Source organism: Saccopteryx bilineata, chromosome 2 (genome assembly GCF_036850765.1).
Source record: "Saccopteryx bilineata isolate mSacBil1 chromosome 2, mSacBil1_pri_phased_curated, whole genome shotgun sequence".
NCBI classification, from domain to species: domain Eukaryota; kingdom Metazoa; phylum Chordata; class Mammalia; order Chiroptera; family Emballonuridae; genus Saccopteryx; species Saccopteryx bilineata.
The window spans coordinates 302,633,488-302,659,057 of NC_089491.1; the positions used below are offsets into that span (position 1 = coordinate 302,633,488).

A 25,570-nucleotide genomic window follows, 5' to 3' on the forward strand; every position below is an offset into this window, starting at 1 on the left:
GTGTATATACTGATGAGGACCATGTGAGTAAATATGGATGAGTCAATGAATATAAACTTCACATGCAATCTTAATGTATCAGTTCATCAAAAAACCATCTGTTCTCCCCCAAAACCTCATAACACTCAACTAAAGGACTCAAGGAAGCTATCAGTTTTCAGGCATAGAAGAATTATAAAAAGATGTAAATACCATGTTAACATGCATAATTATCCTTAATCCTTTAAAATATTAGGACAACAGGAAATATATAAATTAGAAGCCAGTTATTGAAAGTTCAGTTCAACATCCTTATGCTTAATAGGAAACTAAACCCAAAGAAATGATGTTACTGTAATAAGCAGAGCCAATCTAGGACCTTGTGTGAAGTCTGCTCAGGCTAAGCTCTTCCCAACACAGTCCCCTCTTGTCCACATGGGACAAGACCCCCATCCCTGCCTGGGAAACTAGATAGTACAGAATTCAATGTAAAATTAAGTTTTTACAGTACAGTATATACATATCTATAATAAAGTTTAACTTATAATTTAAGGAGGGTAAGATTTTAACAACTATTAATAAAATTATTATAACAATATCTTATAATAAACAATTGTAACAAGATATACAAAAAGAATTATAATAAAAATGGTTATAAAAACCAAGTATAAGAATATTCTATGATAAAAAATAATGCAAATGTCTCCCTCTCAGAATATCATATTGCATTGCACTCTCTCTTCTTCTAGTGATGATGTGAGATGATACAGTGCCCACATGATGAGGTGAATACACTGAGCCAAGGGATGATTCCCATCTTAGGTGGGAAATAGTGGGATGTGTGAGATGTCATCATGCCACTCAGAATGGCAAGTAACTTATACTTATGAATTTCTCTTTTTTGTTATTTGCAGTTAATATTTTTAGACCACAGTTGCAGGTACCTGAACCCACAATAAGTGAAAACATGAATAAGTGATAACCACTTAATTGCTCTTCTCCCTTGTTTCTGCTGAAACCAAAGAGAAGTCAGAGATGGCAACAAAGAAAAACAATTCCATCCACCATATCAAAATAGTCTCCAAAGGGGAGCAGCTGATGAGTAGTCCATGCAAGAAATCCTTCATTTCATTTCAATAAGCAAGGACTTTTCCTGTCTTTCATTTGATGTGAAATTTATTTCTATTGCCAAATAAAAATGCCCAGTAAAGAGAAAAAGATTAATTATATGAGGTAGAGAATGTTGGGGGTCTTGTTCTAGAAATAGCAGAGATTTCCAAGTTTAAAAGGTACTACATAAAAAGAATGAAACTGGTTTCAGTCCAGAAAATAAAACATCATCCTGGATCATGAAGATAACCCGTAAAGGTGTCAAAACATCATTTTAAAAAGAATAAAATAGCAAACTTGATGACACAGAAAGCATATGTGTTAAAAAAACATTAGCCATGACCCTTCCTCTTCACTAATATTAATTGAAATGATGTAAGTCATATAGAAGCCTCTTGTAAGAGCTTCCTATAGGCCAGTCGCTATGCTAAGTGCTTGAAATACACCCCATTTAACTTTACTATTAATCAGTGAAGAAGGCATTACATCATTTTAGAGGTAAGTAAACACCTTGAAGGTTTACATCATTTGCCCAAGTTTGTTCTGATGTCTGCAGACTGTGGCAAATAGTTTTAGAATCACGAAGTAAGTAAGCTAGAATAGGCTGTAAATATGTTCTTCCTCCTTCATTACTAAAAGTGAAGAATAAGTGCAAATTACCAGATATTTAAAGGATGTTTAAAAACATCACCAGGCATTTAAAGAATTTTGAAAAATATGAGCAGACAGTTACTAAACCTGAGACACTGAAAATTGTAGGTTTTGCACTGGGAGGTGCTGATACAAAAAAAGTGATGATGATGGGATCAACCACTTGGTAACTATTACTTTTTTCACTTTTCATTTATATAAATTTTACCTTTAGTTTTTTACTTTTTTTTTTTTTTTTTTGGTATTTTTCTGAAGTTTGAAGTGTGGAGGCAGTCAGACAGACTCTCGCATGTGCCCGACCAGGATCCACCCGGCAAGCCCACCAGGGGGTGATGCTCTGCCCATCTAGGGCATTGCTCCATTGCAGCCAGAGCCATTCTAGCACCTGAGTCAGAGACCATGGAGCCATTCTCAGCGCCCGGGCCAACTTTGCTCCAATGGAGCCTTGGCTGCAGGAGGGGAAGAGAGAGAGAGAGAAGAAGAAGAGGTAGAAGGGTGGAGAAGCAGATGCACACTTCTCCTGTGTGCCCTGACTGGGAATCGAACCCGGGATTTCCACATGCTGGGCCTATGATCTACCGCTGAGCCAATCGGCCAGGGCAAGGGCCAGTTTTTGACTTCTTTAAGTAAAAATTTCCATGCTCAATTTACTCTGATAAATGATTGTGATGCATTTTACGCATAAGAAATGCCAAAGAACAGAAATTTAGACACATGTGTGATGTACATAATGTTCTAAGACCTATGAAATAAACTATGTCTACATCTTTCATGAGAACAAATATGAGACAGAGATAATTACAAAAACTGCTTCTTTCCAATTATTCCATATCATTGATATTTAATGTCAAAGAGATAAAATCTAAACAGAAGAGAAAAAAAAGACACCCTTTTATTCTTCAATACATTTTGGCATCTCAGGCTCCCAAGTACTGTCAGAGCTACACACAATAGTGCTGCTGCCTTCAAGGAGAAATCCCTCCAAGCATTCAAACGTAACTTTTGTTTTGTACGAAAATTTTTTTCCAATTGCTGACACGCGTCTTCCATTCTTGACTACTGGATATGGACATTTGACCACTGAAAAGCAGAGAAATTCCAGAATTAATGCAAATCTACTGTGACACAGGAAAGAAATTGAGTTTAATATAATAACAAAGAGACAAGGGCTGGAAGGCATGATGTTAACTTTTTTTAAAAAAAGACTATTTTTGCATTTTAATTCCAGATAAACAGATAAAGAGAAATCTAATAACCTTTTACCACCTAGAACAGACTATAGATTACTGGTTCTCATTTTAAGTTATTGGTTTCCTATATGTTTTTCCATTACTGACAGGTTTTAAGAAAGGTCTGACTACCACATACATTTTCGTGTAAGCTCAAAAGCAGCTTTAGATATTCTTTAGTTCTAGGAATTTTTAAAAAGTTTATCTTGACACCGGTTTAGTGCCCTGACCTTTCAGAAAGGCAGGAAAGAGTCTTCTAATAAGGTAATACTTGAGGTCAAGTGTAAAAGTTGGAAAGAAGTTACCCATGCACAGATAGGCAGAGAGAAAGTCATCGGGTATCAACAGTACACAAGAACTGGGGTGTTCAAAAAAGAGAAAGGCCAGTGGAGTTAGGGCTGTGTTTTCCAAATATTTTTGGACTGGAACTCTGAGATCACAGGCCTAGGATAAAGTTCAAACTTAATATTTAGCCTTTGCACCCATGTAATTTGGTGTTTCCTTTCTGCTCTGTGTGTCTTAGAAAGTGAAATGTTGGTCATGACCCTCCAGATTGATTTCAGGATTCAGCAATAGTTCTGGCAGGTTTTGGGAAAAAAATCACAAGCAAAACACTGGCTGGCAGTAAGTACAAAAGAAAATCTTAGGAGGTTAAATCTGAGCAACAGAGAACGGCCACAATGCGCAGCGTTTTAAACCAGGCGAGTCCTCCCTGCGCAGGGATCTGAAGTTCCATCAGGTATCATTTCCCTTCAGGCCTAAGAGCTTCATTTTGCAATTCTTATGCTTCAGGTAGGGCAGTAGCAATTCTTTCAGCTTTTATCTCAAAATGTTTTTTAAAGTTTCATCTTTAGTTTTAAAAAATTTTTCCTTGACAAAGATTTCTGTTACCTGTTTTATTCTCTTTTTGTGTGTGTGACAGAAACAGAGAAAGACAGAGAGAGGGACAGATAGAAAGGGAGAGAGATGAGAAGCATCAATTCTTCGTTGTGGCACCGTCATTGTTCATTGATTGCTTTCTCATATGTGCCTTGACTAGGAGGCTACAGCAGACCTAGTGACCCCTTGCTCAAGCCAGCAACCTTGGGCTTCAAGCCAGAGACCATGGGGTCATGTCTATGATCCCACACTCAAGCCAGTGACCCCACGCTCAAGCCGGAGACCCTGGGGTTTTGAACCTGGGTCCTCTGCGTCCCAGTCCAATGCTCTATCCATTGCACCACCGCCTGGTCAGACCGTTTTATTCTTCTTTCAGCACATTGTCAGATGTTATTGTCTTGTTATCTTGACAGTTATTAAAAGAAGTCAGCTGTCACTCTTACCTAGAGGGGTGGGGCAATGTGATATGTTTCTTTTGTCTCACTGGCTGCTTTTCTTTTTATCTTTTGTTTTCAGAAGTTTAACCATGTTGTTTAGATTAGTGGGGATTTCTAAGTAAATTTAAAAATTTTATTCATCCTGCTAGGGCCACTGAATTTTCTGAACTGTGGGTTGTTGTTCAGATCAAATGCAGATAATTTTGAACATTATTTATTCATTATTACTTTATACTGTTGTTTTTGTTCTTCTTCTGAAACTCCATTAAACATGCATATTTGACTGCTTGCTACTCTTCCTCAGTCTGTAAGCCTTTCTCTGTCTTTAAATTTTTTTTTCTTTCAAATCATGTTGGATTTCTGGTAGGGGAGCCCTAAAATAAGAAATTTGACTTTGGTAATAGTAGTTTTTTAGTTGTAATAAACAGTAAATATGTAAGGGTTAAGAAATAGTTAATCTGCTTGCTATTCTCTCTTAATAGCTCCCTGGCCTTTTCTTTGAAATGCAGCGACAAATTAACCTTTGCAGGAATGTTAATGAAAGCTTACATTGGGGAAAGCCTGACAATTTAGGGCAGTTTAAATCACAATAGTTGTTTGTAGAAGCCTAGTCACAGGTACTGTGAAAAGTTAAGGCCTATAGAATAATTAGAAGCTTCGTTTATAGATATTAGTCTTTACTTTGTTGCCTAAGTAATACAGGGAGTTCTCTTGCAGAAAGCTCCCAGGGGCACCAGACCCTGGCTGTTCCCATTCAACATCAAGGACACCAGATAGACCTGTGTCAGTGTCAGAAGGACATTCTGGGGAGGCATCCCTGCGAACTGGGCTCCCACCTCCTGCACACTGCTATGTGACCAACTGCATACTCTAGAGTCTATAATGAGTTATAAATCTCCCAAAAGATACATAAAAGGGCCAGTCAGCTGAGACTGTTAAGAAAGTTCTTTTGGACAGGAGTCACTTGTCTACTCAGGTTGCTACAATTTGAATTAAAAACACCCTTATAACTACTCTGTTGCTCTCTCTCATGAAATTGGCAAAAAAGGGCAACAGACAACATGAATCCCAGCCTGTTCCAGTAACATATTTTCTGGTGCTCTAGATGGGACAAATTGCAGGACTTCTGGTAAGTTTCTGGATAGGTAGGCCTCTGGGAGCTAGACTTGGAAACTCCCTAGCAGTTGCCATGTATTTTTTACTTGGGAAGACAGCCAACTCTGATCCTCAGTGTCCCCCATCAAGATCACCTGCGGACTGAGTCAGGGGAGCATCTTTCTGGTGTGGTTGCGTGCTTATTTTTCAGTTGCAATTGTCATAAAAATTTTCCGGTTGTGATTGTTCATATAAAAAAACCTGAGAGGTACCTCGCTGGTTCTGTCGGTCTCTAGATATCTGGTTTTCTGGTTTCTGGTTAAGGAGCTTCGTCTGGTCTGGTAGAATGGGTGGCACTACCTCCATTCCTGGTTAAAGCCCTTGAGGGTGAATTCTGACTGATTAGTTGACCTGTGTGTGCTTATAAATCTATAAAATGATATCAGCTTAAGATAGCCATGATGTGACATTTAAGGCCTAAATTAATTTCTTGCATGCAAAACTGAAAGTGCCAGCTCTAATATTGAATTAAATAGTCTCAATCCTGTACTTGAGTGCTCTCACATTGTTGCTTTAAATTGGAATATGTAAAGAGCGCTCATTTAAACTTAAACAGAATGGAATTTTAATCCTAAACTTGTTTCTTTGTTTTGTATTCTGTAAGGTCTTGCCATACTAATTGCTGTGCTCTGCGATCATTGTCTTCAGAGTTAAGGGCCAAATACCAACACTGCTAGTAGGTTTAATTGGGTTTTATTTATGTGTCATGCTCACATCTCTGTACTGTAATTGTCTTTTTTGTATGTAAAATTGTACTCAGGTCTGTGAAATAGGAGGAATCAGTTTCAGCTTGAAAGCTCTCATCTATCTGTCTGTCTGTAATTCTTACTATTCTATGTGCACTGGGAATCCTCTGCTTCTGCCATTTGAGCTTTGTGCCATCTGGGTTTTTGAAGGTCATTTATAGTACTGGTTAATAAGAGATAAGGTTTCGAGACTAGTGTCTCAGTCCCTCCTTCTGGAGGACTTGGTTTATAAATACCTTTTGTTTGAGCTTTGTTTTTATTTTAAATTTAGTTATTATGTTACGCACTAGCTATTATGTTCTTCTTTTTAAAGAGCTCACTCCCCTTTCTAGACAGTAAAACTCAGACAAAGTGGGGAGAAGTTTATTTAAATATCTTAAAGCCCCTTTCTGGAGGTCTGAGAGCTGTTGTAATCCTGAGATCTATAAGAGAATTAACACCTCTCCGGACCCTGGGCAGAATCTAGAAATGCAATGGGTAATTCCACCATTAATGTAAAGGAAAAAATAGGAATGCATATGGCAGTTTTAAAATCCAAGTGGCTCAGGAGTTCATCCCCTCCCTTCTCTTCAGTAGTTCTGGAAGGCTGCCGCGGCCAAATAAGGAGTCTTGCCTTCTCTGTAACTATTAATAATACTATTTATATATACATAATAAAATACAAAACTATTCCAAATGTTTTTTGAACCAGGTGTTCTGCAATATGTAGTCTGATTTTGGTATCAGGATAATACTGTCCTTATGAGACAGCAAGTTGTGTTCTCTCTTACTGTATTTTCTTGAAGAGTTTTTGTACAGCTGCTCTTATTTACTCCTGAAATGTTTAGTACAATCATTAGTGATGACATGGGGCCTGCTGTTTTCTTGTGACAAGGTTTAAGTGTCAAATTTGTTTAAGTGTCAAAGTTGTACGTATTGTTCCCTTACTGTCCTTTACATATCTGCTGGATATTTAGTGATGTTCTCCATTTCATTCTTTTTGTGTTTTTTTTTTTTTTTTTTTTTTTTTTTTTTTTTTTTTTTTTTTTTTTTTTTTTTTGTGAGACAGAGACAGAGAGAGAGACAGATAGGGACAGACAGACAGGAAGGGAGAGAGATGAGAAACATCAATCCTTCGTTGTAGCCCCTTAGTTGTACATTGCTTGCTTTCTCATATATGCCTTGATCGTGGGCCTTCAGCAGACTGAGTGACCCCTTGCTCAAGCCGGTAACCTTGGGCTCAAGCTGGTGAGCCTTGCTCAAACTAGATGAGCCCGTGATCAAGCCAGCAACCTTAGGATTTTGAATCTGGGTCCTCTGCATCCCTGTCTGATGCTGAATCCACTGAGCCACCACCTGGTCAGGCTCATTTTTGATATTGGTAATTTGTGTCTTCTATCTTTTTTGTCAGACTGACTATGGGTTTATCTATTTTATTGATCATGTCTAAGAACTAGGTGTTGGTTTGAATGCTTCTCTCCACACTTTTCTTTTTTCAATTTTATTGATTTCTATCTTTATCATTTCCTTCCGTTCCTCTTTCTGTGTACAGTTTTCTTCTCCTATTTAGTTTTTTTCAAGTGAAAGTTGAGAGTATTGATCTGAAGCCTTTCTCTTCTTCTAAGTGTTTCATCCTGTAAATATTTTTCTAAGCAATACTTTTGCTGCATTCCAAACATTTTGATGTTTTGATATATTGCTTTCATTTTTATTCAATTAAAACACTTTCTAATTTCTCTTGTGACTCTTTTCTTCATGGGTTAGAAATGTTTGCACAATTTTTAAATATTTGGGGATATTACAGGTATCTTTGGTTTGACTTCTACATTCATGTCAAGATAAAGATACTGTACTATAAATAATTTTAATTCTTGAAATTAAAAAAGTAAACATTCTATTGCCTAGAATATGGTAGTAAAGATCGCTCCATACACTTGAGAAAAGGAAAAATTTTGCTGTTTTACAGTTGGTTTCTTTCATTTAAGAGAAAAGTACTGTACCCTCCAGTGTCTCCCTGCTTTTGGTTATGCTTGAGCGCCTTAAACATTGTTTTTTAAGTATAGGCAAACTTCTGAGATATGCAGTTTTGTTTCAGACTACAGCAATAACTGAATGTGGAAGTAAAACAAGTCACAATAGTTTTGCTAGTTATGGTATTACTTCAGTTGGTAAAAAAAGTGCAATGTGTATAAAGTGCAGTAAAGCAAGGTAAAATTAAACAGGATAAGACTGTATGTTTTAGCCACAGTTTATCAACGTTATTGTTGAGAGGATTAGTCTTTTATAATGTATTTTACTATTTCATCTAGTCAAAATTGTCATACTTCTTGTATTGTTAGATAAAACTTTCTGAAGCCAGTGTGTGTTTTTTGATGCTTTTAAGCCAAAAATTTTAATTCATGCATATACACAGTAATTAACAATGTATAAACAAGAATGCCAAGAACATGTAGGGTGAAGAGTGAGAAACTATAACTGGAATTATTTTTTATTCTATGTAACACATATTAAATTAAAATGAAAAACAATTTAAGAGGAGGGAACAAGCACATTTGGCTGTTTTATTAATTTTACTTGTTGGCCAAAGTATTCAAAAGTTGGTAAAGGTTTGCATACTATTTACAAATGAGATGGAAATATTACTACCTTTACACTCAGGAGGCTCACTACTCCATTTGTCTGGCCCAGAACAAATCAATGTGCTCTCTCCAACAAGCGAATATTCATCTGGTCCATTTGAAGGATTACAACTATAAATTGCTACTTCATTATATTCATATGTTTCCTTGTAGCTATTGGTGTATCCTCCATTTGGTATTTGTCTAGGTGGTTTACACAAAATTTCTTAAAAAGAAAAAGAGACATAAAAGGAAAAAGAAAAGATGAAAGCTTAAGACTGTGTTAGTAAAATCCTGTGAACTGAACTTCAGTCAATTAATTAACATAGGATTTCTATAGTGTATTTATGAATCCAATATCAGGTAAAAGAAAAAAATTTTTTTTGGAAAGAGGGAAGATGGCAGCAGAGTAGGCGGATGCACAGACACCCAGCTCTCAACACCAAACTGGAATACAAATCAATTTAGAAAAAATCAGCATGAAAAACCAACACTGAACTGCAAAAACAGCTCTCAAAAACCAAGGAGCAAAGAGGAAGCCACAATAATCCTGGTAAGAAGTGCCTGAATCTCCTCTGCTTACAGGAAGGGAAGGAGGGGGGTGAGGCTGAGAGCCCAGAGAGGATTTCACAGAGGAAAAAGAGCAGAAACTACTGCTCACAGCCACTTACCTGGCGACCAGGGAGCAAGGTGGGTTGAAAAGACCAGCTTATCTCCCAAGTGGAAAAGACAGGGAGAGGGACAGACTGTGAGGGGCTAAGGTATGCAAGAAACAAAATAAAAAAGCTGACTCATTCGTGCTGGAGGCGGCCATAGCTGGGGGAGGGACTGAACCTTTCACAAAACAGAGCTGAAGTGCTTCCGGATCAGAGATCTCCGGACATCTATCCAGCTCCAATCAGCACAACAAGACACAGCTGAAAACAAGAAGTGGGGAGGAGGGGCAGTAACTCAGGTCTCCATGGAGATCTGAGATACACCTCCCCCTACTGAAGCTGAGAGAAAAAACCCTGCCCCCAGTGAGATTAGTTGGAGGAAGAGACCTTCAGCATCTCAGGTTACACCCACAGCATTCCTGGATACAGTTTCAAGGAAGCCCCCTGCTGAGATCAGTTAACAAGACTATCACCTGTTAAGAAAACAAACAAATCAAGACTTCAAAGCTGCCCAAATCCGAAAGTGGATTACAAATAATAGCTGATACCAACCCACGAAGACCTAAAAATAACACAACTGAAAACTGGAAGCAGACAACACCAAGCCTAGACTCAATCAACTCTACAAATAAAAAAATAAAAAAAAGAAGATGAGAAGACAAAGGAGTGCAATCCAAATGAAACCACAAGAGACACCTTCAAGAGATGAACTGAGTGATATGGAAATAATCAAACTTCCAGATGCAGAGTTCAAAATAATGATTGTAAGGATGCTTAGGGATCTTAGAACAACAATGGAGGGGCAGTTTGAAAACCTAAATAAAGAAATAGCAAGTATAAAAAAGAATCAGTTGGAGACGACAAATACAATATCAGAAATAAAGACCACAATGGAAGGAATTAAAAACAGGATAGATAGAGCAGAGGATTGAATCAGCGAGTTAGAAGACAACTGGAATGAAGGCATGAAAGCAGAGAAGAAAAGAGAAAAAAGACTCAAAAAGTCAGAGGAAACTCTTAGAGAGCTCTGTGACAACATGAAGAGAAATAACATCCGCATCATAGGGGTTCCTGAAGAAGAAGAAAAAGAACAAGGGATAGAGACTTTGTTCAATCATATCATAGCTGAAAACTTCCCTAAATTAATGCAAGAGAAACTCTCACAAATCCAAGAAGCACAGAGGACTCCATTAAAGAGAAACCCAAAGAAACCTACACCAAGACACATCATAATTAAAATACCAAAGCTAAGCGATAAAGAGAAAATGTTAAAAGCTGCAAGAGAAAAAAAAGTTATCACCTACAAAGGAGCCCCCATAAGGATGACATCTGACTTCTCAACAGAAACACTTGAGGCCAGAAGGGAATGGCAAGAAATATTCAAAATAATGCAGAACAAGAACCTACAACCAAGACTACTTTATCCAGCAAGGCTATCGTTTAAAATTGAAGGAGAAATAAAAAGCTTCCCAGACAAAAAACAACTCAAGGAATTCATTACAACCAAACCAATGCTGCAGGAAATATTAAGGGGCCTGGTGTAAACAGATAAAGTGGGAAAAGAATACAGAAAAAAAAAAAAGAAAAAGGAATACACCTTTAAAGAAGAAAATGGCAATAAACAACTACATATCAATAATAACCTTAAATGTAAATGGATTAAATGATGCAATCAAAAGACATAGGGTAGCTGCGTGGATAAGAAAACAGGACCCATACATATGTTGTCTACAAGAGACACACCTTAGAACAAAAGACACACACAGATTGAAGGTAAAAGGATGGAAAAAAATGTTTCATGCAAACGGAAATGAAAAAAAAGCTGGGGTAGCAATACTTATATCAGACAAATTGGACTTTAAAACAAAGGATATAGTAAGAGATAAAGAAGGCCACTACATAATGATAAAGGGAGTAATCCAACAGGAAGATATAACTATTATAAATATCTATGCACCTAATATAGGAGCACCCAAATATATAAAACAGATTTTGATGGATTTAAAGGGCGAAATCAACAGCAATACTATAATAGTAGGGGATTTCAATACCCCACTAACATCACTAGATAGATCCTCAAGAAATAAAATTAACAAAGAAACAGCAGACTTATTGGAAACACCAGATCAACTCGATTTAATAGATATCTTCAGAACCTTTCACCCTAAAGCAGCAGAATATACATTCTTTTCAAGTGCTCATGGTACATTCTCTAGGATAGACAACATGTTAGGGCACAAAAGTGCTCTCAACAAATTTAAGAAGACTGAAATCATATCAAGCACTTTCTCCGATCACAACGGCATGAAACTAGAAATGAATCACAGCAGAAAAGCTCAAAAATTCTCAAACACATGGAAACTAAATAGCAGGGTGTTAAATAATGAATGGATTAAGAATGAGATCAAAGAAGAAATAAAGAAATTCCTAGAAACGAATGACAATGAGCATACAACAACTCAAAATTTATGGGACACAGCGAAAGCAGTGCTGAGAGGGAAGTTCATAGCACTACAGGCACACTTTCAGAAGCTAGAAAAAGCTCAAATAAACAACTTAACCCTGCATCTAAAAGAATTAGAAAAAGAACAGCAAGTAAAGCCCAAATGTAGTAGAAGGAAGGAAATAATAAAGATCAGAGCAGAAATAAATGACGTAGAGGCTAAAGAAACAATACAGAGGATCAAGGAAACTAGGAGCTGGTTCTTTGAAAAGGTAAACAAGATTGATGCACCTTTAAGTAGACTCACCAAGAAAAAGAGAGAGAGGACTCAAATAAATAAAATTAGAAATGAGAGAGGAGAAATAACAACTGACACAACAGAAATACAAAATATTGTAAGAAAATACTATGAAGAACTGTATGCCAAAAAACTAGACAACCTAGATGAAATGGACAAATTCCTTGAAACGTACAATCTTCCAAAAATCAATCTGGAAGAATCAGAAAACTTAAACAGACCAATTACACCAAAGGAGATCGAAACAGTTATCAAAAAACTCCCAACAAAGAAAAGTCCGGGGCCCGATGGCTTCACAACAGAATTCTACCAAATATTCAAAGAAGAACTAACTCCTATCCTTCTCAAACTATTTCAAAAAATTCAAGAGGAAGGAAGACTTCCAAACTCCTTTTATGAGGCGAGCATAATTCTGATTCCAAAACCAGGCAAAGACCACACAAAGAAAGAAAATTATAGGCCAATATCTCTGATGAATATAGATGCTAAAATCCTCAACAAAATATTAGCAAACCGGATCCAACAATATATGGAAAAAATCATACACCATGATCAAGTGGGATTTATTCTGGGGAGGCAAAGCTGGTACAATATTCGTAAATCAATCAATGTGATTCATCACATAAACAAAAAGAAGGAGAAAAACCATATGATAATTTCAATAGATGCAGAAAAAGCATTTGATAAAATCCAGCACCCATTCATGATCAAAACTCTCAGCAAAGTGGGAATACAGGGAACATACCTCAACATGATAAAAGCCATCTATGAGAAACCCACAGCCAACATCATACTCAATGGGAAAAAATTAAAAGCAATACCCTTAAGATCAGGAACAAGGCAGGGGTGCCCCCTTTCACCACTCTTATTTAACATAGTCCTGGAAGTCCTAGCCACAGCAATCAGACAAGAAGAAGAAATAAAAGGCATTCAAGTTGGAAAAGAAGAAGTAAAACTATCATTATTTGCAGATGATATGATATTGTATATAGAAAACCCTAAAGTCTCAGTCAAAAAACTACTGGACCTGATAAATAAATTCAGCAAAGTGGCAGGATATAAAATCAATACTCAGAAATCAGAAGCATTTTTATACACCAACAATGAACAGTCAGAAAGAGAAATTAAGGAAACAATCCCCTTCACAATTACAACCAAAAAAATAAAGTACCTAGGAGTAAACTTAACCAAGGAGACTAAAGACTTGTACTCGGAAAATTACAAAACATTGATAAAAGAAATCAAGGAAGATACTAACAAGTGGAAGCATATACCGTGCTCATGGTTAGGAAGAATAAACATAATTAAAATGTCTATATTACCCAAAGCAATTTATAAATTCAATGCAATACCAATTAAAATACCAATGACATACTTCAAAGATATAGAACACATATTCCAAAAATTTATATGGAACCAAAAAAGGACATGAATAGCCTCAGCAATTTTAAAAAAGAAGAATAAAGTGGGAGGTATCACACTTCCTGATATCAAGTTATACTACAAGGCCATTGTACTCAAAACAGCCTGGTACTGGCATAAGAACAGGCATATAGATCAATGGAATAGAACAGAGAACCCAGAAATAAACCCACAGTTCTATAGACAACTGATATTTGACAAGGGAGGTAAGGAAATACAATGGAGTAAAGACAGCCTCTTTAACAAATGGTGTTGTGAAAATTGGACAGCTACCTGCAAAAAAATGAAACTAGATCACCAGCTTACACCACTCACAAAAATAAACTCAAAATGGATAAAAGACTTGAATGTAGGCCGTGAAACCATAAGCATCTTAGAAGAAAACATAGGCAGTAAGCTCTCCGACATCACTCGGAGCAATATATTTGCTGATTTATCTCCACGGGGAAGTGAAATAAAAGACAGGATAAACAAATGGGACTATATCAAACTAAAAAGCTTTTGCACAGCTAAAGACAACAAGAACAGAATAAAAAGACAAACTACACAATGGGAGAACATATTTGACAATACGTCTGATAAGGGGTTAATAACCAAAATTTATAAAGAACTTGTAAAACTCAACACCAGGAAGACAAACAACCCAATCCAAAAATGGGCAAAAGAGATGAATAGACACTTCTCCAAAGAGGACATACAGATGGCCAATAGGCATATGAAAAAATGCCTAATCATCACTAATCATTAGAGAAATGCAAATTAAAACCACAATGAGATATCACCTTACACCAGTCAGAATGACGCTTATCAACAAAACAACACAGAATAAGTGCTGGCGAGGATGTGGAGAAAAGGGGACCCTCCTGCACTGCTGGTGGGAATGCAGACTGGTGCAGCCACTGTGGAAAACAGTATGGAGATTCCTCAAAAAACTGAAAATCGAACCGCCTTTTGACCCAGCTATACCACTTTTAGGAATATACCCCAAGGACACCATAGAACGGCTCGAAAAGGAGAAATGCACCCGCATGTTTGTGGCAGCATTGTTCACAATAGCGAAGATCTGGAAACAGCCCAAGTGTCCGTCAGAGGACGAGTGGATTAAAAAACTTTGGTACATATATACTATGGAATACTACTCAGCCATAAGAAATGATGACATCGGATCATTTACAATAACATGGATGGACCTTGATAACATTATACGGAGTGAAATAAGTAAATCAGAAAAAAAACTGAGATGAATCCATACATAGAAGGGACATAAAAATGAGACTCAGAGACATGAACAAGAATGTGATGGCAACAGGGGCGGGGGGGTTGGGGAAGGGGGGATGGGGTGAAGAAGGAGAGAGGGGTTAGGGGAGGGGAGGGGCACAAAGAAAACCAGATAGAAGGTGACAGAAGACAATTTAACTTTGCAGGAGGGGTATACAGCACAATCAAATGTCAAAATAATCTAGAGATATTTTCTCTCAACATATGTACCCTGATTTATCAATGTCACTGCATTAAATTTAATAAAAAAATAAAATAAAATAAATAAATATTCAAAGAGGAAAAAAAAATTTTTTTTTGTATTTTTTGAGACAATGTATTATCCTAATTCAAACAATTAATACAGAAATGAAATTTCAGTATAAACCCATTTTCTTAAATACCCATATGAGATCCCTATGTAAAATACCTGCATTTATTGGCAAGGCCATATTAAGTTTTGTTTTAATCATAACACATGGTGAAAATTTAATGAAGAAATTACACTCATAATTAAGGAAAACTCAGTGCTAGTTGAGACATGCTTTGTAGTTTGAAAATATATTCATTCCTAAGTCAATGGTTCACAGGTATATCAAGATTTTATTGTCATTTTTCACTGTCATCTTTAAGAGCATACAGTGAAATGTTCCATTGGTTCAGATTGCTTGATAATGCAGCACAATGAATTGGAGGTCTTCTTTAAGCCAGATACTGAAGAGATTAGAAAACAATGTAAAGCAATGACACTCTTCTCATTGTTTTGGAAATTTTTGATTTTACAAAAAAAAAAATGTTGCATTTGTGAACATGTATTCAACTTACTTTTCTTAAAAATGAGTTAATAAATAATTATTTTAAAAATACTTCTATGTTTTAATTTTAATATAAAGAATGTCAATAGCACTAACCCACCTGCAGAAAGAAAAAAAAACCTCTGTGGTATCTTTGCTAATTTAAAACATAAAGGGATATCCAGACCAAAATGTTTGAGAAATGCTATTCTACTTTCTAAAGAGAGAATAGACTTACTTTCACATCGTGGGGGAAAATCACTCCATTGCACACTACTTCCAGAAAGTTCACAATATAGGATTTTCGTCCCAAGTAAGTAATAACTAAATAAGAAATGAATATTGATTTTTGTATCAGTGAATGAGACTACATAACAATGAAGGCATTTTTATACAGTTGTTTTTCTGCACTATAATAGTCTCAGGGAGAAGTTTCTTAAGTGACATGTATTAAGCGTGCTAACGAAATCTGCTATTTGATGAAATAAAGATATTTACATGAACACATATTGGACTAGAGCAAATTATCTAAATAAATCTGTCATGCCTGGTAGTCTGGTGATCGCCACCTCCGAGTCTCACCACACATGCACTTCTATGTCCTTGCTCAGGCCATTGTGCTCAGTCAGGACATGACTGAGTAGGGAGACCTGGCCCAACAGCTTACCTTACTGGATTCGAGTCCCAGTTACAAGACTGACTGTTTTTTTGAGCTTGGGCAAGTCCCTTATTGTTTGTCTTTCTTAAATTCCTCCTCTGTGGAAAGGATATAATAGTATACATGTTGTGGGTTGTTTTGAGTAGTTGATGAATTAGCATCTGGGACACAGTGAGTGCTAGGCAAGGTTTTGGTGTTATGAATATTCTTCAGATTAGAGTGTCTTCATAGGTATAGCTCAGGAAGGTATAGAGCTACTCAATGAAATCTCTGATGATTGGAATTCCCAGAACACTCCCCTCCTTCAGGACTCTTCTTATAATGATCATGAATAAGTCTATTTCTGTGGTACTTCTAATTTACTATTTTCCTTGGATACCTTTCTGTATATATTATGGTTCTCAGTAAGGATGAAATTTCTTTGAGAATAGTCGGTGCCAGCAATTTTCAACCATTTTTATCATATGGCACACATAAACTAATACTAAAATTCTGTGGCACACACAATTTTTTTTTTTTGCTGATCTACAAAAACAATAGGTATAAATTTGATTCCTTGATACTAGATAGCTATTGTTTTGTTGGCGGTTGTCATATTTTAATTTGATTATTTAAGGGAAATTGGTTAATGCTCCTAAGTAAATAGTCAGGCACTGCATGTTTCAAAAATTGTTGTGGCACAGTGGTTGAAAATTTCTGGTTTATGTCTTAACCTTTTGGTACTCTTTAAAGTGCCTTTCAGGATCTCTCTATATAACTATTGACTGGATATTTTCACTTAGTCAACTTTAAAAAATAGTCAGTAAAATTATCTATAAGTGCTTCCAGCTGAATTTTCCCCCAAGCTTCACTCATTGAGTCTATATTATAATATATTATTAGCACAGAATTCTGGGATGATGGCAGGGTAGGAAACACTAAGAATATGTCTCCCCAACTAGACAAGAATTTCACTGCTAGAATCTGCCTGATGTAACTGTCTTGGAACTCTAGAGTTTGTTGAAAGTTTGCAACTTCCATGAAAAGACTTGGAAAGGAAAATTGCACTAATTTTGGTCAATATCAGCTCTTAGCACAGTGATAAATCCCCACCCTAATTTCACAGCAAGAAGCTGTACATGTGTTCTTGGTGCAGCTTATAAGCAGCCTGAGGGATTCAGGGGGAGTGAAAACACCACATCTCTGGGGATCTGTGCTCTTATAATTGAGTGCTGTTTCTGATCAGAGAGAAGCAGACAGAGGGAGGAAGCCATCACTGTCACACTTCCCCAAAAGTTGCCAGCCCCATCCTTCCAGGGGATTTTCAGATCCAGTGACCATTGCTTCTTCCTTCATTTTTCACTTTTTCCCCTTTCTGGAAGCAGACATAAAAATGAGAACATGAAGGCCCTGGCCATGGTGCTCAGTTAGAGCAAAGAGCTTTGTTTCTATACACGAAGGGGGCTGGTTCAAACCCAGATCATGACATATATAATAATCAACCAGTGAATTTATAAAAGGTGGAACAACAAATCAATGTTTCTCTCTCTCTCTTCCTTTCTCTCTATTTCAAATCAATCAATCAATAAAACTTAAAAACATCCTCTAAAAGAAAAAAAAACCCTAGAATATTTAATACAACTACATATATGGGGACAATTCACGTGATTATGTATGCCCAAGAAAAGACTCAGTTTACACATTAGGCTGATCCTCAGCATACTGAATCTCTTCAACAATAAAATAACAAAAACAATAACATAAAACAAGAAACCTTAGGTAATGGTGAGAATCTGATACCCAGAGTTACCCTATTATTAGATTCAAATGTCCAGTTGAATACAAAATTACAAAGCATATAAAGGAATAGGAAAGTATGGCCCATTCAAAGGAAAAAATAAATCAACAAAAAGTATTCCTGATTAAACCATGAGGAGATATGTACTAGACAAAGACTTTAAAACAGTCAGTTAAACTACATGCACATCTTTTGCAGGCCCTCTTGGTGACAAATATAATTTTTGGTTCCACAGCCCTCTTCTTCTTCATAAGGCAGCTGAGTGGCTATTGCAGAGATGCAGGAATTTGTGAGTACCCTGATAAACAAGACCATCACTCTCAAGGTTGAGCCCAGTTATACTATTGAGAAGGTGAAGGCAAAATCCAAGACAAGGAGCTCACCCCTCCTGACCAACAGTATTTGTTGTTTGTGTGCAAACTCTGGAGGACTGTCATATTCTGTCAGACTAAACTATCCAGAAATAGTCCACCTTGCACTTGGAGCCTCACCTGTGGAGTAGCATCAGTGAGCTTTTCCTCTGCCAGCTCGCCAGAAATAGACCAGCCACAAGATGACATGCTATAAGTGTTGCACTTACCTGCACCTCTCTGCTGTCAATGACAGCAAGAAGTGCAGCCATACTAACAACTTGTGACCCAGAAGACATTAAAAAGAAGCCTCTCCACATCCTACACCATTGTACACAGAGGGGCCTCTGCCATTGTTCCAGGGTCCTGGGGCCTCAATAACATTTGGTGGTTGCCAGGTGAGGGGGGTGGTGAGAGGTGGATGAGGGGGTAGTAGGGTAAATGATGATGAACAGAGACTTGACTTGAGGTGGTGAACACACAATATAGTGTATAGCTTATGCATTGTAAATATAATTGTGCACCTGTAACTTGTATAATTTTGTTAACCAGTGTTACTTCAATACATTCAATGAAAAGCAAAAAATAAATAACAAACCTTGAAGAAAATGAATAATTTTCTTAATGATGCTCAAAGGACGAATGAAAAACATGTAAAAAGTGAAGAAAATAATGTGTGAACAAATGGAAATACAAATTGAGTAGAAACCTTCAAAATAAACCAAGAAAACATTTAGGAGTACAATATACATTAAAATGAATAATTCACTAGAGGAATTAAAAGCACTTTTGAGCAGGTATAAGGAGAATCACTAATCGTGAAGTTGGATAATGAAAATTATTTAGTCGGAGGAACATGAATAAAAAAGATAAACGTGAACAGAGCCGAAGAGTCCTGTGAGACCTCTGGGATATCAATAAGCAGGCCAATATATACACCTGTGAGAATCCCAGAAGGAAAACACAAAGAAAAGGAGCCGAGAGAATATTTAAAAAAATAATGGCTGAAAACTTCCGAAATTTGATAAAAGACATGAATATAAATACCCAGAAAGCTCAACATGAATTCAAAGACTCACAGTAAGACCCATAATGATGAAACTTTTAGAAGCCAGCAACAAAGAGAGAATTCTGAAAGCTGCAAGAGAGAAGAGATTCATCATGTACAAGGGGTCCTAAGTATGATGATCAGCATTTTTCTCTTCAGAAACTAAGGGCCAGAGAACATTGAATATTAACTAATACATTCAATGTTATTGGGAAAAAATGGTCAGCCCCAAATCCTAGAAACAGCAAAATTGTGCTTCAAAGTGAGAGAAATACTAACACTTTTCCAGAAATAAAAGTTAAAAGGATTTGTTACCACTAAACTTCACCTGCAAAAAATTCTCAAGGGTGCCCTAATAGGTGAAATGAAGGACACTAGAGAGTATCTCATGCCGTATGGGTAAACATCTCAGTAAAGGTACATACATGGGCAATTATTAAAGCTAATATTATTGTAACAATGGTTTGCAAGTGCATTTTTATTTTCTAGGTGATTAAAAAAAAAAACGAATCTTACAATAAAAATAAATGGTATTGAAGCCAGTATTACAATTATTATTGCAGAGGTTACTATGACATTAACAACACAAAGGGGTGAAGATGGAGCTGATAAGGATCCATTGTTGTAATTTAATGAAGTTAAGCTTGTTTAAATTCAAATTGTAGTGTTATAACTCTAAGATATTAAATATAATCCCCTTAGTACCCACAGGCAAAATTACTATAGAATATACACAAAAGGAAATGAGAAAGGAACCCCGACATTTCATTACAAAAATCAAATAACATGAAAGAAAACAGGAATGCAGGAAAAGAAGGGCATATAAGCTCTTAGGCAGGTAGAAAACAAACAGCTCCCTCCTTGTCAGAAATTACTGTAAATTTAAATGGATTGAATTCTACAAGCAAAGGCAGAGATGGCATAATGGATAAAGACAAATGATCTGATGCCGTCTACAAGAGACTCACTTGAGAGTCAGAGACATGCGTGAGTTGAAAGTGGGAGGATGAGAAAGATGTTCTGTGCAAACTGTGACCTAAGGAGGGCAGGGTGGCCATATTAATTCAGACAAAATAGGTTTTGAATTAAAAAGGTTATAAGAGACAAGAAGCACATTATATTTTAATAAGTTTTAAATACTGTAAGAAGATACAATAATTATAAACAGTAAGGCACGTAATGACAGACCATCAAAATATATGAAGTAAAGCTGGCAGAACTAACGGGAGAAATATACTTTTTAAAATAATAGGCATTACTCTACTAAAAGTTGGAGACTCACAATAATGGATAGCACAACTAAACTGAAAATAATTAAGGAAATAGAGGACTTCAACAATACAGTTACTAACTAGATGTCATAGACACAGGGAACCATGCCCTACAACAGATATACATTTTCCTCAAGTACAAATGGGATATCTTCCAGAAGAGACCATACCTTAACCCACAAATTAATATTAACTAATCAACAGGTTTTAAAAAGATAGATGTCATACAAAGTATTATATCTGACCACAATAAAATAAAGTTGTTAAGTAAAACCCTTTTCAGCCAGAAACTTTCCTGTATGATCAGGTTTATTGACTAGCCATATGCTAGCCAGAAAAAGAACCAGGTCCTGGGGCATGCAGTCAAAACATCAGCAGCAGGGATAGATGGAGAAGGCAAACATTTCCGCCATCCAGGGTTTGATGGGGTTCTCTTATAGTTTTGTGGAGAGAGATGGTGGTTATTTGGAAGGATTTTTCATTGGCTATAGATTGGGGCGGAGGAGAATAAGTGAGGCTAGTTCTGTGATAGCTGCCTAGTGTGTAGGAAGAAGTGTTTGCTGATTCAGATTGTTGGTGACAGTCTGAGAGGGTCATGTGTAAGCAGGATACAGTGAAACCTGGTGGCCAGTTGTCCCTTTTTAAATAAGAGCTGTACTAGCTCTTATACTAACACTCTTCTGAAATAGCTCTGGAAGTTTATTCAAAGTTTCAACATACATTCAGGAAAGGGAGCAGTCTTCCATTAGTTTCTGCCCTTTGTTCTATTAACTGATTAATGCCTGTCGCCCCCCCCCCTTGCCTGCTATGATGTAATTTAGAAACATATCACCACGATTACTGCATTTTTAATGGCTATGATAGGGTATATTATTATGTATAGTAAGTATTCTAGAATTTTGCTTTTCTTCAATTCTAATTTTTTTGTTCTCATTACACATCTTTTCAGTCTCCATAAAAGGCCCGAGAGTTGCTTGGCTATGAATAACAACGGTCACCCAGAAAACAAGATGAAACCAACATTATGGGCCCTGGCTGGTTGGCTCAGTGGTAGAGCATCAGCCTGGCGTGCGGAAGTCCTGGGTACAATTCCCGGCCAGGGCAAACAGGAGAAGCACCCATCTGCTTCTCCACCCCTCCCCCTCTCCTTCCTCTCTGACTCTCTCTTCCCCTCCCGCAGCCAAGGCTCCATTGGAGCAAAGATGGCCCGGGCGCTAGGGTTGGCTCCATGGCCTCTGCCTCAGGCGCTAGAGTGGCTCTGGTCACAACAGAGCGATGCCCGGATGGGCAGAGCATCGCCCCCTGGTGGGCATGCCAGGTGGATCCCAGTCGGGCACATGCAGGAGTCTGTCTGACTGCCTCCCCGTTTCCAGCTTCAGAAAAATACAAAAAAACCCCACAAAAAACAGAAAAAAACCTCAACATTATGGGAACACTGAAGAAGAGAAGCAAACCAAACATGGAATTAGTAATATTTACCTATTTCTCTAAGGAGCAACTACTTACCCCTCATCACATTCATAGTGAGCCTGTGAACCAAGCTCATAATTTCCAATCACATAGACTACTTCACCATTCCTGGGATCTCCTAGCTGGGGACATTGCTTCCCTAAAAGAAAAATTTCAAATTTGTTGTTTTATACTGATGGCAAAACGGATTTGAATCAAAATTAAAATTCTACATTGTTCTATTCAAAACATGGAACTATCTTTTTTTATGTATTTTTATTAAATTTATTGGAGAAATATTAGTTAATAAGATTAATAGGTTTCAAGTGTATATTTCCATGATACCTGGTCTGTATATTGTATTGTGTGCCTACCACCCAAAGTCATATCATCTTCCCATCACCATATATTGCACTTTACTGCCCTCCCCACCCCCTTCGTCCATCTGCTATCCACCCTACTGTGTCTGGGTCTACGAGTTTCAGTTTTATGTCCCACATTTGAGTGAAGTCATGTGGTTGTTTGCTTTTTCTGACTGACTTATATTGCTTAGCATGGTATTCTCAAGGTCCATCTGTGTTGTTGTAAATGGCCCAACATAAAGTCACATTTCTCCAGAGAATCAATGGCAAAATAAAAAATTTCCTGGGGTTTTTCAGAGCCTGAGAAAAACACATCACTATCTAAACCCTACATTCACAAGAGAAAGCCATCATTGCAGTAGTGGAATATGAATCCTAAATGTGAGAAAAATTTCTAGAGCAATAACAAAAGAAAGTTTTGTGTACTTACTTGTACAGGCCTCCTGGAGGGGTGTCCACCTGTTATCATGCTGACAAATAACAGTGGTGGAGAGAGGAGGGACGATACGCACGTATCCTAAGCGGCACTTATATTTTACTTTGTCCCCAGGTTGATAAAAGTTTTCAGGACGACCTCTGAGAATCATAGACTGGAATTTCGGTGGATCACCACAGGCATCTGGGCATAACAGAATAAGAACATGAAAATAAAGTATTTTCTCTCTTTCACCAGCCATGATTATGGCCTGGCAACAGGTAGGTAGTACAAAATATTGTATATGCAAAGGTCTTTTGAAAGATTTTAAGTGACCGTTGCATGCTTTTGCTGAATGATGTGCCATGCTTGCTTGCTTGCTTTACATAACATTCTATCAGCTTTTGCTTTCTTGGAGAATAAAGTGAATGTTCACCCAACAGTAAACTGAAGATGAAGCAGCAATGTTTTCGGCTTTCAAATATATTAAAGTATGAATCCTTTCCCATTTTTTCTGAATTTATTTCACACTCACCTTTCCCCTAAGAAGACTTTTATGGTGTAGAGCCCTCTATCAGATTACTCTTCCACAGTCTGAAACGCAAACTGATGATGAAGCCTTGTTACTTCAGATTCAGACCTCTCTTGGAAGGCAAGACCTAGAGGTCAGGGGCCTGTGCCTTTGTTTCCTAGTATGCTCTGTATTCAGTGGGTGCTCAAGAAATGCAGTGGTAAGTGTGACTCTTAGATAAGCATTTTGGATTTCATAGATTCCAATACATATCAACTAAACTATTTCAAAATACAAGACTTCATGCCATATGATTCATATCAGTGAACCAAGCTTTTTATAAGTGAATAGATAACAAAGATAAAATTTTATGATTTTGACATTATTTTAAATATAATTAATTCTTCCTTCACTAATTAATGGGTAATGCTTGGCCTCAAAATTTCCCTGAGGTAGCTATTTGAGCTGTATTGCTATATTGCTATGTTACTAGAATTTTTTATTTTCAGAATTTTATGGTAGTTTTTTGACCTAGAATAGTGTCATTTCTACTTTAGCAATTCCTCTTCCTTTAAATTATTTGTTTGCTTGAAAAATCTAACTAATAATGTGATCAATACACACAAAGTTAAGTCCTAAAGGTCTAAAAGAATGCAGGGATCTCTCCCAGAAGATTAAGAACCTAAGGAGAAAAAAAAAAAAAAAAAAGAACCTAAGGAGAAAGGAGATAGGTTTATTTTGATCCCTAATAAACTTTTTTTCTAATCCCTAGATTAGTTTTATATTAGATTGATGTTAAGCTTTAAAAATATATATTTGTACTTCTATCAAATAGCAAAAATCATGTTACTCTTTTAAAATTAAATTTATTAGGGTAACATTGGTTAATAACAATATATGAATTTCAGGTGTACAGCATTGTAATAGGACATCTGTGCACTCTATTGTGAAGTTTAGTTTCTTTCCCTCATTTTCCTTTAACTTCATCCTTCTCCCCCGGCAACCTTTCCCATCTGGTAACCACCATTTTGTTGTCTGTAACTGTGAGGGTTATTTTTGTTTGTTTGTTTGCTTTGTTTGTTCATTTGCTGCTTTTTGTTTTGCATCCCAAATCTGAATGAAATTATACAGCTTTTGTCCTTTTCAGACTGACTTACTTCCTTAGCATAATCCTCTCAATGTGTAACCACAACTCTGCAAATGTCAGTATTTAACTTTGTTATGGCTGAGCAGTACTCCATTGTATATAATTACATGTACCACTTCTTCTTTATCCAATCATCCATTGAAGGACACTTAGTTTGTTTCCATGTCTTGGATATAGTGAATAGTGCTTTAATGAACATAATTTCCTATAAATCTTGGTATGTGTTTTCAAATTTTGGGGGTAGACATCCAGAGGAAGGATTGTTGGTTCATGTGCTAGTTCCCTTCTTAATTATTCAGATGAAACTCCATATCAGGAGTAGTCAACCTTTTTATACCTACCACCCACTTTTGTATCTCTGTTAGTAGTAAAATTTCCTAGCCCCCCCCCCCACTGGTTTCACAGTAATGGTGATTTATAAAGTAGGGAAGTAACTTTACTTTATAAAATTTATAAAGCAGAGTTACAGCAAGTTAAAGCATATAATAATAATTACTTACCAAGTATTTACGTTGGATTTTCGCTAAGTTTGGCAGTATAAATCTTTATAAAACAACTTACTATAGTTAAATCTATCTTTTTATTTATACTTTGGTTGCTCTGCTACTGCCCACCATGAAAGTTGAAATGCCCACTAGTGGGCGGTAGGGACCAGGTTGACTACCACTGCTCCATACTATTGTCCATAGTGACTGTACCAAGTTACATTCTCATCAGGATTGTGTCAGGGTTGCCATTGCTCCATTTCCTCTCCAGCACTTGTTATTTTTTGTCTCATTGACAATAGACATTTTAACAGGTGTGAGGTGGCATCGCATTGTGATTTGGTTTGCATTTCTCTTATAATTAGTGATGTTCAGCACCTTTTAATGTACTGGTAGGCCATCTGTATGTCTTCCTTGGAAATTTATCTATTCAGGTCTTTAGTT

General features: G+C 36.8%; 1 protein-coding gene across 1 annotated transcript in view; it reads right to left on the reverse strand.

The window, feature by feature from the left end:
* Nucleotides 1–2,632: 2,632 nt before the first annotated feature.
* Nucleotides 2,633–25,570, reverse strand: part of LOC136322542 (membrane cofactor protein-like) — a 30,329-nt gene continuing 7,391 nt past the window's right edge. Inside the window, exons 2-6 of the mRNA XM_066254495.1 lie at nucleotides 22,999–23,187; nucleotides 22,264–22,366; nucleotides 15,892–15,977; nucleotides 8,812–9,009; nucleotides 2,633–2,820 (exon numbers count right to left, since the gene is read on the reverse strand). Of these exons, the coding sequence (XP_066110592.1) occupies nucleotides 2,633–2,820; nucleotides 8,812–9,009; nucleotides 15,892–15,977; nucleotides 22,264–22,366; nucleotides 22,999–23,187 (764 nt within the window). The remainder of the gene's footprint in view (nucleotides 2,821–8,811; nucleotides 9,010–15,891; nucleotides 15,978–22,263; nucleotides 22,367–22,998; nucleotides 23,188–25,570) is intronic.